This window comes from Macrobrachium nipponense, chromosome 13, assembly GCF_015104395.2.
Source record: "Macrobrachium nipponense isolate FS-2020 chromosome 13, ASM1510439v2, whole genome shotgun sequence".
NCBI classification, from domain to species: Eukaryota; Metazoa; Arthropoda; class Malacostraca; order Decapoda; family Palaemonidae; genus Macrobrachium; species Macrobrachium nipponense.
The window spans coordinates 100,085,467-100,105,663 of record NC_087206.1 but is presented as its reverse complement, the minus strand read 5'-3'; the positions used below and the strand labels follow the sequence as shown (position 1 = coordinate 100,105,663).

General features: G+C 39.1%; 1 protein-coding gene across 1 annotated transcript in view; it reads right to left on the bottom strand.

Moving 5' to 3' along the window:
* LOC135225224 (uncharacterized) overlaps window positions 1-20,197 on the bottom strand; it is a 255,163-nt gene that overhangs the window by 152,982 nt on the left and 81,984 nt on the right. Inside the window, exon 4 of the mRNA XM_064264547.1 lies at window positions 10,472-10,597. Coding sequence (XP_064120617.1) covers window positions 10,472-10,597 — 126 coding nt within the window. The remainder of the gene's footprint in view (window positions 1-10,471; window positions 10,598-20,197) is intronic.

Below are 20,197 nucleotides of genomic sequence, written 5' to 3'. Positions count from 1 at the left end.
CTTTTCTTCAACAATTCTGAGCTCATGAGAAAGCGATGATATTAACCCTTAAACGCCAAAGCGGTATTTTAAAAATCGTCTCCTGTAAAGCCGGTGGCGTTCGCAAGTGAGCGCCGAAGCGAGAAATTTTTTTGTTTTTTTAAATCACAGCACGCTTAGTTTTCAAGATTAAGAGTTCATTTTTGGCTCCTTTTTTTGTCATTGCCTGAAATTTAGTATGGAACCATCAGAAATGAAAAAAAAAATCATTACCATATATGACAGCACGAAAAAAAATTTCATATAAAATTGTATACAAATAGCGGTGTGAGCAAAACGGTTAAAGCTAAGAAGTTAATTTTTTCTTCTTCGTTGTATTGTACACTAAATTTTGATCATTTTGGTATATAACACATTATAAAACGATCAAAGCAACACAGAGAAAATATTATCACAAAATGATGCATGAATTCGTAACACGCGGACTTAAAAAAAAGCCATTTTCAAAAATTCATCATAAATCGAAATATTGTGCTAGAGACTTCCAATTTGTTGCAAAATGAAGGTAATTGATTGAATATTACTAGACTGTAGTGTTGTAGCTTACAATTGCAGTTTTCGACCATTTCGGTCGAGTTAAAGTTGACCGAAGGACGAATTTTTTCTATTTATTGTTATTTATATGAAAATATTTCAAAACAGATAAAAGCTACAACCATAGGTTGTTTTTTGTTGTATTCTACATGAAACTGTGCACATTTCCAAAGATAAAACTTTATGTAACGGATAATTTAAAATGGTGCAAACATTACGACAATTGGACACAAAAATTTATGATTTTTTCGGAAGTTACCGAGCGGACGTAAGGAGTTTTTTTCATAAATTCACCATAAATCGAAATATTGTGCTAGAGACTTCCAATTTGTTGCAAAATGAAGGTAATTGATTGAATATTACTAGACTGTAAGTGTTGTAGCTTACAATTGCGTTTTTCGACCATTTCGGTAGAGTCAAAGTTGACTGAAGGTTGAAATTTTGGCACTTATCGTTATTTATATGAAAATATTTCAAAACCGATAAACGCTACAACCATGAGTTGTTTTTAGTTGTATTCTACATAAAATTGCACACATTTTCATATAAATACTCCATGTAACGGCTAATATAAAATGGTGCAAAAATTATGTCAACGTGACGAAATAATTTCCGAGATGTGTCGCTGATACTTTTTAGTGCGAGAAGAAAGAAATTCGTGCTTACGCGCCAGGGTAACGATTGTAAACAAAACAACGCCTTGATCCGTGAGCTCCCAGCATCCCCCAGTAGGCCTATAACTATTTTTCCCCAAATTTTTAAAAAAACTTTTTTATATCGACGTACCATACGTCCAATCGGCACCCAACAGACAATTCATACCGACGTTTAATACGTCCAATCGGCGTTAAAGGGTTAATTAATTAAATATAATCTCATTCAAAAGAGTGTGTCTCAGCACAATACTGCTTTTGTTACCTTTAACAATCACAATAATTAGGGATGTAAGCTCCTCTTAGGAATAACAAAAAGGTAGTTGAAATCTCCATGCTTCATGGATGGGCAACAACCAAGTGAACCTGAAAACCTCCTATGGTGCTGGGGATCACATGTCTTATGATGACATAGCTCTTCCTTTTAGTAAACTTCCTGAAGACCACCAGCACCAGTGGGGAGGACATCTCAAGGTAACTACTGGCCAAATAAGTTGATCAGCTGATGACGGGAGTAATGCAAGAGATCCATGCTTCAACCAAGATCACCTGGTGTGCCTAAGAAGGGAACATGACATACTAGTATATAACCTCCAAAGAAAGCACTGATTAATCTGAATTGCTTGTCCAAGACAGTTGATGACAAGATTTGAATACATCTCAAATGACATGCCACTACCACCCTAAGTTTGCAGTGCCTGGAAGCAGCAAACCTCCTTTGGTGAACCTGTTTCTATCTCAAGACCAGATGCAGGGATCTCTACCATCTGCAATTTCTATAGGAAAAAACCAGTCTCCTGGGTTTATATCTATGCAAGATATGCCCAACTTCACAAGAGATTCCTGAACACCTTGATAACTGAGCAACTTATCCTAATCACAGTGGTACCTCGTTTGTCGAACGTTTCTTATGTTGAACTTTCTGTTTTTCTAACAAAGTTTTCGAGAAAATCCTGTATTTTTGCAGAATAAATGCTCGCACTTAGAACTGACTGATTATCTAGTATATACTTGTATTTGACAGCCTACTGGGTCTTACAAGTTAAACTGTATTAAATTATTTTTGCATTTATAATATATAGTTTAATGATAACCACATTCGACAAAATAAATAAAAGTATAAAGCATTTAATATAAAATTTAGTTTTCAATTTAAAATTTAGCATAGATGTATAAAATCGTGAGACTGAACTAGGGAGTGTTGATATGTTGAGGAGGGAAGAGGAGAGAGAGAGAGAGAGTTGAAATATTACTGTATGTATGTAAGAGCAATAACAATTCACATAAAAGAGGAAATTTCCCAATAAATTTAATGTAATGATAAAATATTAAAACAATCAAGTGCAATACAGAAAAAATACAAGTCTTAATTGAGCCAGTGTTCGGTGCACCGAGTGAGATGGTCTAGTTAAACAATATTAACAAAATAGTGAATGAAAGAACAAAGCTTTTTACAATAAAATTCAGCATAAATGATTAACAAATAATTCGTCATGGCGGTGATACACAGCTAATTTGAGGTAGAGGGAGGGAGCATAATTTTGAGGAATAATGAATGAATGATTTTATCGTGCATCGTGGTATCGTTGAGGAGAGAAGAGACAGTAAAATCTTTAATATAATATGTACGTAAAAGCAGTACCAATTCACGTAAAAAATAAAATGTTATTTCACAATAAATCAACATATTGATAAAACATGAAAACAATCAAATGCAATACAGTAAAAAAAAAAAAAAAATGCCTGCTCGAGTCAGTGTTTGGGGAGCTGAGATGAGAGAGAGGAGAGAGAGAGAGAGAGAGGAGAGAGAGAGAGAGAGAGAGAGAGAGAGAGAACGGATCTGCTTCCCACTGGGCTGGGATGATTATTCGCCCATTTCCTTTCAATTACACTCGATCTGCCCAAATCCCTTTTATTTTTGTTACGGTGAAATACCAATCTAATGAAAATTGCTTTTTACGATTATTTACTACTGTAAAAGTAACCCAGCTCTGTAATAAACAAACTGACGCTACTTTCAGCTTCTGCATCCCTTCAACTCTTTGTTTAAATGGGTTCCTTGTGAAAAGTTATTTTATCTCTCTTTCCTTTTCTTGCATTCTCGACTATTACTTTGTTTGCAAAATGCTCATGTTTATTTTAAAAGTTTGCCATTTGCCAACAGTACGTTGATGTATTGTGGCATAATTAATCTCTTTTGTGCAATTAAGATACAAGTGTAAACACGCTGATATCTCTCTCTCTCTCTCTCTCTCTCTCTCTCTCTCTCTCTCTCTCTCTCTCTCTCTCTCTCTCTCTCTCTCACACAGTCAGACACACACATTATCGACTCCTTTGATTATCCTTGTACCTAATATGTGAATAAAATTTATTTTATTATTAACTTTGCATACTGCAACCAATTCGATCTGCTCAAAGGGTTCCTGTCTCTCCTCCCTCCATCCCCGAGGTGGCCGGCACCATTTTTACCAAACAGTTTGAAATAAAATTTCGAAGACTTTACTTCATATAGCGTAGTGTTTCATTACTTTACACTCTTAACTTTTGAACACATTAATAATAGAAAAAAATATGAAAAGGGAGACTTTTTGGGTTGGCTGGCACGAACTATCCTGATTTTCTTCATTTCTTATGGGGATTTTTGTTTCATATTTCAAGCAAATTGTACTTCGAACAACCTTCTGGAATGGATTAAGTTCGAAGTACGAGGTACTACTGCACCACATTTCTGTGAGGGGGAAGATTTGGGGAAGATTTAAGCTCTGATAAGGGTGCCCACGGCTCAAGATCCAGTTACACATGCTGGAAGACTGAAGATAACAATATGTAGTTGTTTGGATACCAACTAACCAACTATAAGAGTGAATAACTGGCAGTCTGGCAAAGCAAGGACCAGCCAGAGATGAAGAAACCCTAAGAACTGGTTTAATGGATGGAGGCCACTAGGACACTGGGAAAGTGTCCAGGGGTGACACATTGAACAACTGGTGAATCAGGAAAGCGGGCGTGCAGAGATCATCGTGTTGTCGTCTGTGCAGCATAAAACAGAATGACGCCATTGATTTCTGTCGCTCTCACACTCCTGTTGCAGTGGGCGGGGCCTGTCAACCACCTTTGCGACAGTTACAGTACAGCGAATTTTGAATTTAGGATAACATCCAAGCAAAATTGTTTTAGCCAAGTAATTACTCTGTTAAGTTATTTATATAAAATGAAAGAAACGTGGTACAAAGTACACTCATAAACATTCACATCAGCACTGTCTCATAGGAGAATTCTGATGGGAAAGCCTCACACATAGTTAAAGATCAATTTGCTAGTTCAAGCAGTTATCCATCAGTGTTTGTCTGCTCTAAACAGGGTGCTTAAATACTAGTAATTTTTTATACAAAAGAATGGAGAATATTGTCCTCTTTCATATCTCGGAAAAAATTTTTTTTTAACTTCTAGCTACAATAAGACATGACACTTGTGAGATCCCTCATAAAATAAAATAAAAACTTTGGAATTTGACAAATTATTATAATTTGTATTTTGCACAACTTGGCATTATTATGGATAAATTTCCTAAATAAAGACAATGTTTCAATAAATAAAAAATATTGGACAAAGATTTGTTTTATCTATTCATTTAAACCTCAAACTAGCTATTATTCACATCCCTGCCTTTGGTAACCCTTCCACACTCTTCACACACCAACCTCACTTAAAGATATGAAAATATGCAGGCTCTCTGAATCTGAAAAGTTCTACACTTGACATCCTACTTAATGACTTCTTACCTAATTTTTAATTGGAGATATTGTAAAAAGCATTCATTGTACAGCTGCTCACCCACAAAATACTTTCTCATCACATTTCTAAAAAGGTCAGGAGTAGCAGCAGATGAATACAAATGCTATTAACCGAAAGCCTCTACGCGATGAGTAGCTAAACAAAACAATCCTTTACACAAAATCAAATATAATGTTAAGTATTAAATCAATATTAAACATTTCATGAGTGTATTTTATAATCTGCAATATCTATTGATATTCCACATCTGAACCAATCAGCAACATCACTACAGGGACATTCTACCAGTGACACTACTTGTGAAGATTACCTTATGAAAAGATATGTGAAAACATACTGTACTATCACTGAGAAAACAAGTCTGCAATACCCTACCTTCTAACCTACCAATGATATCATCAGTTTGTCTCAGATATTTCTTTTGATTTCAGCATACTGGCTGAATAACATTAATTTAAGCTACCCACTAGCAAAATTTTATGTACTGAGCAGAATGCCCCCATATCAAAATACATACAAATGATATAAGTATTTTGATATACTGATATATAAAAATAGAAATTTACCATCAGTTTCTACTCTACAAAATAAAAACCTTTCTATTTCCATTTCTGCGTAAGATAAAAGAAAGGATGACAAATTTGTAAGTTTTAATTAAAAGCTTTCCTCTCATATTGCACACCACCACCTATACCATACTGTCAGCTAAACAATATAAACATTACATAAGCCTCTACTAACACAGTCAGCAGTTACATTTTCTGCTGATGATATAATATGCTATACATAACTTAATAAATTTTCTCATAAAATTTCTCTTCAAACAAATACAGAATTCTTTGTCAAATCCTACAATGTCATAAGTCCCTCACTTCCACCTCTTCAGATAGATAGATTTTTTGGTAAAATCCCAGCATAAAACATTGTCCCCACCCTCAAGCCTCTTCAATTAGAACTATCACAGTTTTTAATTTCTTACTCAAAAGGATAAGCTCAAGCATTTAGTAACTAACTAACTTTGCATTCATCCTGAATTTTCATCCAAAAACACAATACTACTCTACAGTATTGTACTGCAATGGGGGAGTGTAACTTTAATGGTAAAAAATACATGGACCATTTTCTTTACTGCACTACTGTGGCTTGCACTTCACTTTTGATTTGCAAACTCCTGGCCTTTCTCTTTTTTTGTATTGATCCCAAGCAGATATAGGAGCAGTGCACCTTGTGATATCATGCTACATTCCTTGAATTGCTCTACAACACAGCAGGATATGTTTCCAGATAAAACTTCCACTGTAATGACTTATTAATCCATTTATCACGCAGATACAAGCATATTTGTAAAATTATTTCACGTGAATAACCTTGGTTATCCAGCTTGTTAAAAACATTACACGAGATGACAGGGCCATAAAATGAGAAAAAATTACTTGTGTGATGGTTATATAACAACCATCTGCTTTGAAGATTTGTGGGAATACCTTCATGTGAACTGAAATACTGTAGAGTACTACTTCCTTCTGCACTCATATTTCATTACACAAAGTTACAATAGTTGTGTGTTCAACTATCAGCCTGCACGGGGTTGATACCAAACCAAGCACCAAACCTCGGTCATTTGGGTGCTGACATAGTACAGAAAGGGTCTAATTCTGGAAGAATCCTCTCATTCAAATATAAAATATAAACTGGCTCTTATCCAACAACTGTTGTACATATTTTCAAATACTTGTGTACTTGGGCAAAAATGTTCATTTTTCAAAATACTTTTATCTACCTACTCTAAGAAATGAGATGCAAACTTACAGCCTTGCACAACTCTATGATGCTCATTCACTCATACTCATCCACCTCATGTTGAAAAAACTTCTTAAAATCATTCATACATGTATTACAAAACAAATGTTACATATTGGCAAAAATGCCTACAAGAAAGACAAAAATGACCTTTCCATAAGTAATTACAAACAGAATGAAAAATTACTAAGTGCAATGTAACTTTGAATCCATACATTTTCAGAGTACAATTATGGTGGCATGTGTCAAATATATTTAGATTGTTAAAAAAAGAATCTGAAAACAAGACTTTCCAGGGATGAAATCTTTAAAATCAGAACAATCACTTCTAGCATACATTACATATACAGGAAGCCTAGCCTTAAATTTTGTATACAAATTATATGATGAAAAATTTACAAACTTGTAAAAGTGCAAATTCACCTCCTGTTTGGAATCCTGTTGTTAATTTCACAAATGATCATCATCATCTCTGCTAGAGGAATATCTTTCACTATAATTACCAGGATAACTAACCTGGTGGTAACTTTTTCCCTCACTTTGGTGACTTAATGAGGCTCCAGAGGCTTCTGGCAGAGTTCGTCTGTGGGTCTGAATATCGCTGGAAGGAACATCACTAACACGCTGCCATTGGGTTTCATAAGCTGAGACCTCCTGGCCACTTACCTCCATGGAGGATGAAGAGGATGAAGGCATAATGACATGCTCTTGACCACTAGTATCAATATGAAGCATAAGATTATTAAGATCTACATTTGGACCTAACTGGGTAGGATCTATATATAGGGTTCTTGTTGCTCCATCTTCTAGAGTAGCCTCTACAGCCATCAAATTGCTGTTACCCTCACTCAGAGATGAAGTGGATGCAGTAGGTACAGTGTTTCCATGGGCATCAACAGCAACCAGCATGTATGAAGTACCTGAACTTGACATCACAGCATGATCTCCAGACTTAGAATGATACACTTTTTCTGAGGACACCCCCAACTTACTATACAAGGCACTACCTTCTGGATTAACCTTCTCAGCCCCTTTGTCATGCACCACATTACGGTCCTGGGTACTTAGATTTAAAACTTGTGGCATGTCTTCCCCTTCTTCAGTTTGTGCCTCATAATCTTCACTAAAACTTTTTCGTGCTCTGTCTCGAATTAAGGCAGTGGGTGCACATTTGGCATCAATATTTTCTGTGAGTTTATCAATATTTTGAGTGAGTTCATCAGTATCTTTCATAAATTCTTCAATATCTTTGGAAGGCCCCACAGCACCTTTTTCATGTTCAAGGGGCTTTTTTGGGGGTGTGGACTTAAGAGTTACCTCTCTGGAGTACAATTCCTTTTTATGTACATTACCACCTTCATCACCATACCTTTGCTTATCACCGAGTTCTTCAGTATGTCTCAAATCTGAATCACAATAACCATGTGGCAAATGACTTCTACCAGAGGAAGAATGATGTGATCTGTAAGCCTTGTGGACAGCATAAGGTTCAAGTGGCTTCCCTGTCTCTTCAAGCTGCTGTTCATCATAAGCTTCATAAGCCTTTTCTTCTTTGTGAACACTACTATGTGAAGATTCATAGCTTTTTGAACTCTTATATTTGCCAAATTTATGTTGTTCCTCTGACTCGTATACATAAAGGTCACCAGGAGATTCATCTCTCTTACTTATATCAGTTTCATGACCTTGACGGTGTTTTGATGAAAGCGGTTCACCAGCTTTCCACAACTTACTCCCTGTGTCACTTTCAATATTGTGATCTTGACTTGACTTACATTCTTCAAGACTTCTACTTCCACCCTGCTGGTCACTTCTATCTGAACTTCCTTGGGTATAAGCATTATCTTCTTCCAGTTGCTCTGAGCTACTTTTCTGTGGATTGTAACTTTTACCAGGCTCATAACTTCCACTATGAACTTTCAATTCATAGGGATCTCTTGTTCTTTCACATTGAGAATCATCTTTTACTTCCTCAGTAGTAGCAGCGATGTCCAGGTCTCCTCCCTCCTCAAATCCATAATCTTTTGTGTAACTTTCAGTTTCTTGACTAGCAACAACTTCCTCTTCTGATTCATAATCTGGTAACATCTCAGAAGGATCCTGCACTTCTGAAGTACTATCCTTCAAACATTCTTTGTCGGAACTCTGTGGATGATTACTTTCATGTTCACTACCAGAATCCTCTGCTTTCCCTGTACTATCTTCAGGTGATTCACCTCTACAAGACAAATAGTTATCTCTTGCTGACCTATGATCATCATGGTAAGATGACCTAGAGGAATCATGTGGAGATTTGTAGGTCTCCTGAAGAAGTCTATACTTCTGTAAAGATTCATATGGTTTCTTAGGTGGCTCATATGGTTCATGTGGTGATTCACATGTCTCATCTACATATTCATAAATGTCTGCAGAAGATTTCTGGCTTACAGCTTGTGCGTACTTAACTGCATCTTGTTTCACCTCGTCCTTATCTGTTTCTTTCACCCCCTCTTTATCTGTTTCTTTTACCTCATCCTTATCTGTTTCTTCACAGGTGAAAGATTTACTCTCAACTGAATCACTTGATATTGATTTTGAACTTGATTCCTCTTCCATCCTGAGAGGTGATGAGTTCTCAGACTTAGACCTCACTTCCAAAGGCTCTTGCTCTTCCTTGGCTTCACCAACAACCTCTGCTGATTCTCCTGGTGTTTCTGACTTAGAAAGATCTTCCTTCTCTTCTTCCTCCTCTTCCTCCTCCTCCTTTTCACTCTTCACGCCATTGCTCTTTTCAAAACCTTCACAAGTGCCCTGGTCATTACTTTCTCCTGGTGAAGTTTCCTCATCGTCAGAGTCAGAATTCTTGTCGTAATATTTCTCCCAGTCACTACAGTCGCTGTCAGAATCATTACTTATGTACTTTGAAGTCTGACTGGAATTGGAATTAACAATGTTTGGCGTTGTTGCAAGCAGAGCATCAAATGCAGAATTTATCTCAGCAGGTTTAGGCATAGGCATGCGCTCATGATTGGGCTGTGGAGGAGGGTAACCATCATCATCACTGTATCCATCATCAGAATCATCCTCCATAGATCCAGAGACTTCAACTCTGCCATTTGTAGCATTACTGGAACCAGGTGCCTCCTCTTCCTCATCATCCCAGTCCTGTAACAGCTGCTGGGTATCATGTCCTTCTTTTGGAACACCCAGTACTTCCCCATTTGTATGAGAATGATCCACTGCACTTTTTCCCTTTGGTGGCCGGCCCCTCTTCTTGCCATCTTTGTTAGCCTTTGATCCTCCAGGCTTTCTCCTCCTCCTCCCAGGAATCTTGATCCCAGTATCAAAGTCATAAACTTTTTTCAAGTGGGCTTTGTTATGCCACACAATAACATTTATCCGAGTACATGTGAACCCACACACATAACATTTGAACCAATTAGAAGCATTCACACTATCCTCAATTGTTTCCCTTTTGGGCTGTTCCAGTATTCTGACCTTGTGTTCAATAACTAACCCCTTAACTTTACCATTCCCTCCATTTCTCAGTCCTGACTTTTTATAAACAACAGCCTGTCCAATATCAGACCCTTTCTTTGACCCCTCATCCTTCTTTTTCTTAGCCTTTGGCAGACCAAATCCCAGATCACTATAGTCTACTCTTCTCTTACCCACAACTTCACCAATGGTCTGTAGGATGTTCATATCACCACCAGTCAGCTTCTCTGCTGTAACTACATCAGATTCAAACTTCCTTAAGAGATCTACCTCACCATGAGACTGATTCTTGTTTATATCTGAAAAGACAAAAGAGCACAAATTTTGAAGCGCTTCATATTTTGCTGAAAAACATATAACAAACATTACACCATAAGAGTAATATGTATACATTAAACCTTACTGGGTTAACATAATGGAACTCATTTTTAAAATGCTCCCGAGTTATCTTATAGTCTCTTTTTCATTCAAATTTGTGCATTTCAATCTCAATTCCTTAAAATAATTAACAGATAGATTTGAAATCTATGACATTAAACCTTAATGGACGCATTAATCCTGAAGATAAACAATATTAAGAGCAATCAATTAGGAAAGAATCGGGTGGGAAAGAGGTGCCAATACATCTATAGCCCATAAATTCACTAATGGCAACTTTTACACTGGCTAAAATCACGAGTGTGGGTGTCTCAGGACTTAAGTTCGGCTTGTGACTTGAAGGGAGTATGTTCTGTCTCTCTCATATGACATCTTTATGTAAACTTGCTCGTAAATATACCAAGAGGTTGCTGTTGCTTTTAACTTTTTGTCTTTTACGATAGTATGTCTGTTGTAAATGTAATTTTACAAAGAAAAATGCAAAGAAATATATTAGAAAAAACATGTAAAAGTAAAAAAAAAAATTACTTAATCTCTTCTCATTAAATTTCGTAAATATTTTTCAACAAATATGCTTAGAATTTGTTACTGATTTTATTTATCTGTTTTGATATTGTGTGAGCAGTAATTATAATTTTACAAAATAAAATATTATTTATTAGAAAAAACATATATTGTCTTGTAAAAGAAACCCCCCCAAGGGATTGCCAAGTCATTTTCAACTTGACGTGGAAGGTAGGAAAATGTTTTAGAATTTTTTTCCCTTCACCATGACAGGTGTTGGGGAAGGTTCAGAAAGAGACAAGTTATCATTAGACAATTCCTGACTAACTAAGCTTTTAGCTTTAGCCCGGGAAGCAACTTTTCTCTTTTTGTCTCTCTCTAACTTGTTTGTATAACTAGTCAAGATCTTCCAAGTTCTCTTACTCCAATTAATACATTCTCCACATATGTGATCTAGCATACAAATCTCTCCCCTACAACCTGTGCAAATTGACTGTGGATCATTACAAGCTTTAGCGGTCCTAGTATTGCAGCCTTTACTGCAATACCTAATCCCAGATGAACTAGTGTCTGACACTTTGTAGACCAACTCAAAACTATTTAATTCTGGTGCAAATTTTTTAACTATTTATCTGATTTCCTATATAGCTAATATCACCGAAAACAAAAGCTACCAATATTTAAGAGTACTTCACCAAATAACTCCAACAATGAGCGATGGTAAAGAATTCAAAAAATTCCGCCGACTACTGAACTCTTTAACAGTACCAGCCGGCAGAAACAACTGATTTTCGTGCGGTGGGGGGGGTATCATCTGATCAAAACAAACTAGGGCTACTGCGAATTTCAAAAATTCTAGCTGCTGATGGTTTTAGAAACTATAGCTACGTAACTAATTGGTAAGTTGCATACATAAAATACCACAGTTATACTATAAATGACATTATGTAAAACAAGACTGGTATATTTCCATGTAATAACTTTATTCACTATAGATAAAAGATCAGCAAGGAAATACTATACTGTTAAATTTAAACTCCAGGCTGTAGCTAAAGCTAAGAAAACTGTTTAAGCTGCTAATGACTACAGGTAGTGTTCGAGTTACGATAATTTGTCTTCAATAATCCGATGTTACGATGGGGTTAGCAATTAATACCGAAAAGAAAAAAAAAAAGTTGAAAATATGTATTTTTAAATTTCGTGCACGAGCACAGGCAGCAGCGTAGGTACGGCGGCAGCTAACGAGTCCGACCTCACTTGCTCTCGTCTGAACCAAGTAAGATTAGGTCAGTGTTCGTTTGTGCTTTTTGTGAGTTTTTTTTTTTAAGTACACCAAAACAAAAAACTATGTCTGCTAAACAACCAAATAGGTCTCCTGCTGGTAGTGCAAAAAAGTAGAGGCAATCCATCACTTTGGAGCAGAAATTGAAGATAATAAACCAGCGTGAAGGTGGAAAGGCAGTCATGGTTATCGCAAGTGACGAACGTTTATCGCAATCGACGGTATCCACCATCTTAAGGGACAAGAAACGTGTAATGGATGCTGTAAAGGCATCTGCTTCTGTTCATTCAATGGTTATATCAAAGAAGAGGATAGGGCCTTTGGAAGAAATGGAGCAGTTACTGGTCACGTGGATGGAGGACCAAATACAAAAGCATATACCACTCACCCTCTTGACCATTCAGACAAAGGCATGCATCCTTTTTGAAGAACTGAAGAAGTATGATGATAACCACAACAAAAGTTTTGCAGCAAAAGCTGGATGGTTTCGTCGTTTCAAGAACTGCCATAATTTTCAGTGTGAAAATTAGCGGTGAAGCAGCAAGCGCTGATACCAACGGAGCAGCTAAGTTTAAGGATGCTTTACACGAGATCGTCGTATGAAGGGTACTTGCCAGAGCAAATTTTTAACGAAACCGGACTTTATTGGAAGCGTATGCCACAACGGTCTTGCATCCACAAAGCAGCAACAGCGATGCCCGGGTTTAAGGCATACAAGGATCGATTGACTCTTCTGCTTGGAGGAAATGTGGCTGGGTATAAACTTAAGCCCTTTATGATTTATCACTCAGAAATTCTGAGGGCATTAAAAAAACACAGACAAGCATACACTTCCTGTGCATCACCGTCATAATAAAAAAGCGTGGATGACTGCAATGCTGTTTGAAGACTGGTTTGTTCACTGCTTCATTTCGGAAGTGAAAGATTATTGTAGGAAAAATAACATCCCCTTCAAAATTCTTCTGATTCTCGACAATGCTCCTGGCCACCCTCAGCACATCGGAGATATTAACGAGAATGTAAAAGTTGTGTTTCTGCCACCAAACACAACTTTTCTCATACAACCCATGGATCAGGGTGCTGTGGCTACATTCAAGGCGCATTATCTTAAGAACACGTTTGCGCAGGCTGTTCAGGCTATGGATAACAAGGAGAAAGATCTCAGAACTTTCTGGAAAGAATTTAGTGTATTTAACTCCATTATGAACATTGGAAGGGCGTGGAAGGAGGTAAAGAAAGAGTGTATGAATGGGGTCTGGAAAAATCTGCTAAAAGTGTATGTGAACTCGTTTAAAGGTTTCGATCAAAATGAAGAAGTGGAAATCAATAAAAAGATCTTGATACTTGGGAAAAGTTAAGATTTAGAAATTGATGAGAAAGATATCCAAGAACTTATAGATGTGCAAGATGTAGAGCTAACGGCAGAGGATTTAAGTGCACTTGCAGAAGAGAAAAAAATGCAGAGGAAGAAGAAATAACAGAAGAGCCAGAGCGAACGTTTACGACTAAAAAACTGGCAGAGGCATTTGCTTTATTTGATCAAGGACTGAAACTTTTAATTTTTCAGATTCAAATTCTACCACTATTAGTTCACATTCTGAGTTACTATATTTCTCATATATTTTTCCTTGTTTTTTGTCTTTCCCATATATCCCCTTGATTCCTATTTTTTCTATCTGATCTATAAGTTTGGAACCCTTTTATTTGATCGTCATTACCAGTCTCTTGGGAATACCTGATTTCACTTATATTCATTATATCAATTTTCTTTTCAATTTGGGTTAGTTCTTTTAAGTACGTACTCTTATTTTCCTTTTTGAGTTACTTGTAACTAAACCCTGCACATTCATTACTATGATGGTTTGCGTGTTATCTCCTTCATTTAATATGGGTAATAATAAGGATTTTCCCATGTCTCTTTCCTGTTCTGGTATGTTGTTCTTTTCTTCATTTCCAGAAATTTTGACATTAAAAAATCCAACTTTTCCAAATTATTTGATCTTCCTTCATCATAATTATTCATTTTGTGTCTGAATCTGCAATTTTCTCCATATCTGCAATATCCCCTAGCATCGTACATACAGTATTTATCTCTTGAGCTGTAGTAACTTGGAGCTGATGCTTGGAAATTCTTTGCTGACACACTATATCGCGGTGATGGCTTGCTTTTTTCCTTCACCTCATGTTCTTTGTTCCTCTCTTTATTTGTTCTTTCCTATTTTGGATTTTATTATTTAATTGATTTTGATTCATGGCTACAGGGTGCATATATTCACATTTTTTGTCAAACTTACATCCTTTTCCTTCTTTTAGGTTTTTGCATATTTTTGGATGTAGATCTCTGCAATCACCCTCATAGCTGAGAAGGAAGTCAGGAATGACTCACAGTGGTCTTAGAAGACGACGACTTTAGCCTGTCTACACCATCTTCTGAAGACATTCCACTTCGATTGGTAAAGGTTGTTAGAAGAAGTGCGTCAGCATCTTGCAATCGCTTCTGCAACTCCACATGAAAAACCTCTTGCTTTGACATGGCTCCTGACAGTCTGAAGCCTGCCAGAGCAGACAACCCTTGGTGGAAGCGATGGAAGTGGGGTTGTTTGAGAAGCGACTTCTTTTGAGGAAGGAGTCTCGGAAAATCCACCATCTTGTGGAGAAGGTCCAGAAACCACTCTTTCCTCAGTCAAAAGGGAGCTATTAATGTCAGGTGAATGTTTTGATGTAGCTTTACTTTGTTGATGACCTCCCTGATCATCCCGAAAGGGGGAAAAAAGCAAGCATCTAGCCTCAGCCAGTCCAGCAACATCATGTCTACTGCCCAGGCTAGAAGATCTGCAACTGGGAAGAAGAACAACTGAAGACAGTTATTTCTGGACATTGCAAATAAATCGATGGGCGGTTTTCCCCAAATCTTCCAAAGATCCAGACATACTTTTATGTTCAATGTCCATTCTGACGGCAGAACTTGATGTTCTTTGCCGAGTTTCTTTACTGAGTTCATCAACCAGTATGTTCACCTTCTGCCCAAAGAACCCATGCTGTCATCAACAAAGTGAACGAGTGAGTCCCCCTGGGCTGTGGAGTTGTCTGCATGAATGATAACCACCTGACCTTTGACTAGGTGCACAAACTCCTGAAGGCCCAGGAACACTGCCAGAAGTTCTTTGACATTTATGTGTAAGGATTTTTGCGACTCCATCCAAACTCCCGACACTTTGTGATTCTGAAGAAGGGCTCCCCAACCTACATTCAATGCGTCTAAATAACACTGGAAGAAGACACACACCTTCCTGAAGTCTTTCTCTTGAATTCCACCATGAGAGATTGCTCTTTATCTCTTTTAAGATCGGGAAAACTGTCGAGTTGGGAATTCCTGCACCAGTTCACCTTAAGGAAGAACTGTAGTCCTCAAGTGCAGCTTTCCTAGCTTCACGAACTTTTCTACTAATGAGAGGGTTTGCAGCAACCTCATCCAGTGTACAAGCAGTCCCCAGTTTATGATGGGGGGTTCCGTTCTGGGACGCATTGTAAGCCGAAAATCTTCAAAAATATTAAGAAAACCTTACTTTTAATGCTTTGGGTGTAGAAAAAAACTGTCAATTGCATTTTAAACAATTTAAAATGATATTGTTATGTTACAATAAAGTTTCATACATACTTACCTGGCAGATATATACATAGCTAAGACTCCGTCGTCCCCGACAGAAATTCAAATTTCGCGCCACTCGCTACAGGTAGGTCAGGTGATCTACCGGCCTGCCCTGGGCGGCAGGACTAGGAACCATCCCCGTTTTCTATCATATTTTCTCTCTTCCACCTGTCTCCTGCGGGGAGGCTGGGTGGGCCTTTAATTGTATATATCTGCCAGGTAAGTATGTATGAAACTTTATTGTAACATAACAATATAATTTTCATACAATCAACTTACCTGTCAGATATATACATAGCTGATTGGCACCTTTCGGTGGAGGGTAAGAGACAGCTACTATATGGAATAGACAGGTAAACAACATATGTTGTAGGTATAAATAAAACCTTGGTTCCTACCTGATAGGTGGTAGACTACGTGGGTGTTTGCCCAGTAGTCTGCATCACCTCAAGAAACTTTAGTGAGATATATGATCTATGGCCAAGAGTTCTTGTGGGTCTGCCGATGGGGTCTTATCCGCTTACTCGGCAGAGCCTGAAAGGACTTTGTCAATGGGTGCTGATCCACTTATATGACAATACACCTTATGAAGGAGCACACAACCAATCCCGACCACCTGATCCTAACCATATGTTAGAACTAAGATTTGTCCGAGTTATCCCCGAACTCGTCACAACAACCGTAACTCAAAACCACTACGCACACATACATAATTTCTAAAAAAAAAATTATACTCATCTAATTAGATATGACAAGATTCTCTTACTGAACAACATAGACGGCCGCCCGTGCTAAACCAAGTCCTCCATTGTTCGAAGAGACTCCAGACCATATCCAAAAAGAAGAAAAGTATATACTTTTAAGGATTGGTGTCGGCTCCCGTACCCAGAATCGTATCCGCCGATACGAAAGGACCTAGAGAAAAACACTTCTCATATGTCACACGAACGTCTTTCAAGTAATGAGATGCAAATACTGAGTTGCATCTCCAAAATGTCGTATCTATGATGTTTTTAAGCGACATATTCTTATGAAACGAGAGAGACGTCGCTACTGCTCTCACTTCATGAGCTTTAACTCTCAACAGTCGTAACTGTTCTTCAGAACAGACCTTATGCGCGTCTGTAATGACGTTCCTCACAAAGAATGCCAGCGATTTCTTGGACATCAGTCTTGTGGGGTCTTTTACCGCGCACCAAAGACCTTGTCTAGAGCCTCCCATCTGATGCTTTCTCTGAATGTAAAACTTTAGAGCTCTTACAGGGCATAGAGATCTTTCTGCTTCTCTTCCTACGAGACTCGATATGCCTTTGACTTCAAATGACTTAGGCCAGGGATTCGAGGGATTCTCATTCTTAGCTAAAAACAGTGTCTTAATCGAGCAATAGCTGAGTCTCCCTTGAAACCTACTTTATCTTGCAGAGCATGTAATTCACTAACTCTCTTTGCCGTAGCTAAAGATAATAGGAATAGGCATTTTCTGGTGATGTCTCGAAACGAAGCCAGATGAGGAGGTTCGAATCTTTCAGATGAAAGAAACTTGAGGACCACGTCTAGGTTCCAGTTCGGAGGGACCGGGACCGGTTCCTTCGACTTTGAAGTCTCAAATGACCTTATGAGATCGTGGAGATCTTTATTATCTGCCAGATCTAATCCTCTATTCCTGAAGACAGCCGAGAGCATACTTCTGTATCCCTTTATTGTGGATACAGCTAGATGAGATTGCTCTCTCAGGAATAGAAGGAAATCAGCAATTTCCGCTATAGAGGTAGTGGAGGAGGACAACTTCTTAGATCTACACCACCTTCTAAAAACCTCCCACTTCGATTGATATACTTTCGTAGTGGAGGTTCTGCGTGCTCTCGCGATCGCGCTTGCCACTTCGCGAGAAAACCCTCTCGCTCTGACGAGTCTTTCGATAGTCGAAAGGCAGTCAGAGCGAGAGCGGGGAGGTTTTTGATGGTACCTCTTGAAGTGCGGTTGTCTGAGAAGATCCGTCCTTCTTGGTAGGGATCTTGGAAAGTCTACGATCCACTCTACCACCTCCGAGAAACCAATCTTGGGCCGGCCAAAAGGGGGCTATCAATGTCATCCTCGTCTCCTTTGACGCCACAAACTTTTTCATTACTAATCCCAGGATTTTGAAAGGAGGAAAAGCATATACGTCTACTCGAGACCAATCTAGCAGGAAGGCGTCTACCATAAGAGCTCTTGGATCTTCCGCGACCGAGCAAAAGACTGCCAGCCTTTTGGAAATGAATGTGGCGAAGAGATCCACATGAGGTGTCCCCCACAGCGACCAGAGATCTTGACACACTTCCTCGTGTAGGGTCCACTCTGTATGAAGGACCTGGTTCCTCCTGCTGAGTCTGTCCGCCCTCACATTCTTTACTCCCTGCACGAACCTTGTCAGAAGGGAGACGTTCCTGTGAGACGTCCAAAGCAAAAGGTCTCTCGTCAGTTCGTAAAGGAACGAGGAGTGAGTCCCTCCCTGTTTTCGAATGTAGGCAAGTGCGGTGGTGTTGTCCACGTTTACTTGCACTACTTTGTTCGACACCAGAGGTTCTAGACTCTTCAAAGCCAGATGCACGGCGAAGAGCTCTTTGCAGTTTATGTGCCAAGTCACCTGCGCTGGTTCCCAGGTGCCTGACACCTCCTTCGAGCCTAATGTTGCTCCCCAACCTTTCTCCGACGCGTCGGAGTACAACACTAGGTCTGGGTTCTGTGTCCTTAGAGAGATCCCTTTGTTCTCTTCCAGAGGGGGCAACCACCATTCCAGGTGCGATCTTATCTCCACTGGAATGGGAAAGACGTCCGAAAGTTGTCCAGTTTTCCAACTCCAAGACTTCTTGAGGAAGAATTGAAGCGGACGTAAATGAAGTCTTCCTAGTGGGAAGAACTGTTCGAGCGAGGAAAGGGTCCCTAGAAGGCTCAACCATTCCCTCGCCGACGTATGTTCCTTCCTTAAGAAGAGAGAGACTATCCGCAAACCTTTTGCGATTCTCTCTTGCGAAGGAAATACTCGAAAACCCCGAGAATCCATCCGAATCCCCAGATAGACTAAGTCCTGTCTGGGGGTCAGCTGCGACTTCTCGAGGTTCACGAGCAATCCCAACGCTTTGATCAGATCTAATGTTAACTTCAGGTCCTCCAAACACTGTCTCTCTGATCTGGCCCTGATGAGCCAGTCGTCCAGATACAGAGAGATATTTACTCCTTTGAGGTGAAGAAACCTCGCCACATTCTTCATCAGGCTTGTGAAGACCTGAGGAGCTGTGGACAGGCCGAAACATAAGGCTCTGAACTGAAAGATCCTTCCCCCCGTCATGAAACGGAGGTACTTCTTCGATGAAGGGTGGATCGGGACGTGAAAGTAGGTGTCCTGGAGATCTAGAGACACCATCCAATCTCCTTGTCGTATGACGCCAGGACTGAAGCAGAAGTCTCCATGGAGAACTTCTCCTTCTGAACAAATTTGTTCAGAGAGCTGACGTCCAGTACTGGTCTCCAGCCTCCCGAGGCTTTCGCAACCAGAAAAAGGCGATTGTAAAACCGGGGAGTTTTTGATCTAGTACTAGTTCTATCGCTCTCTTGTCCCACATTTGTTCCACCATCGATCGAAGAGTATCCCTCAGCACAGGATCCTTGTACTTGGCTGTTAGTTCCCTTGGTATTGACGTTAGGGGAGGAGTGTTCAGGAAAGGGATACGATATCCCTTCCTTATTATAGCCAACGATGACTCGTCTGCGTTTATAAGTGTCCAGGCCTCCACAAATCCCAGGAGCCTGGCACCTACTGGTGTTTGGAGGAGAGAAGCTTTATTTTCCCTTTTTAAAGGGACGAAAGGCAGACCTACCTCTCTTCTCCGGAGCCTTCCTTCTTGCGGGAGGTCTGGAGGTCGGACCACCTCGAAAGGGCTGAACCGATGTACTCGGCCCTTTCTTGTCAGATGTAGAAGCAGGCTTCTTCTTCCTTGCTGACTGCGTCAGAAGATCCTGAGTCGCCTTCTCAGTTAATGAATGAGCAATGTCCTTCACCAACTGAGAAGGGAACAAAAAGTCAGACAACGGCGAATACAGCAGCGC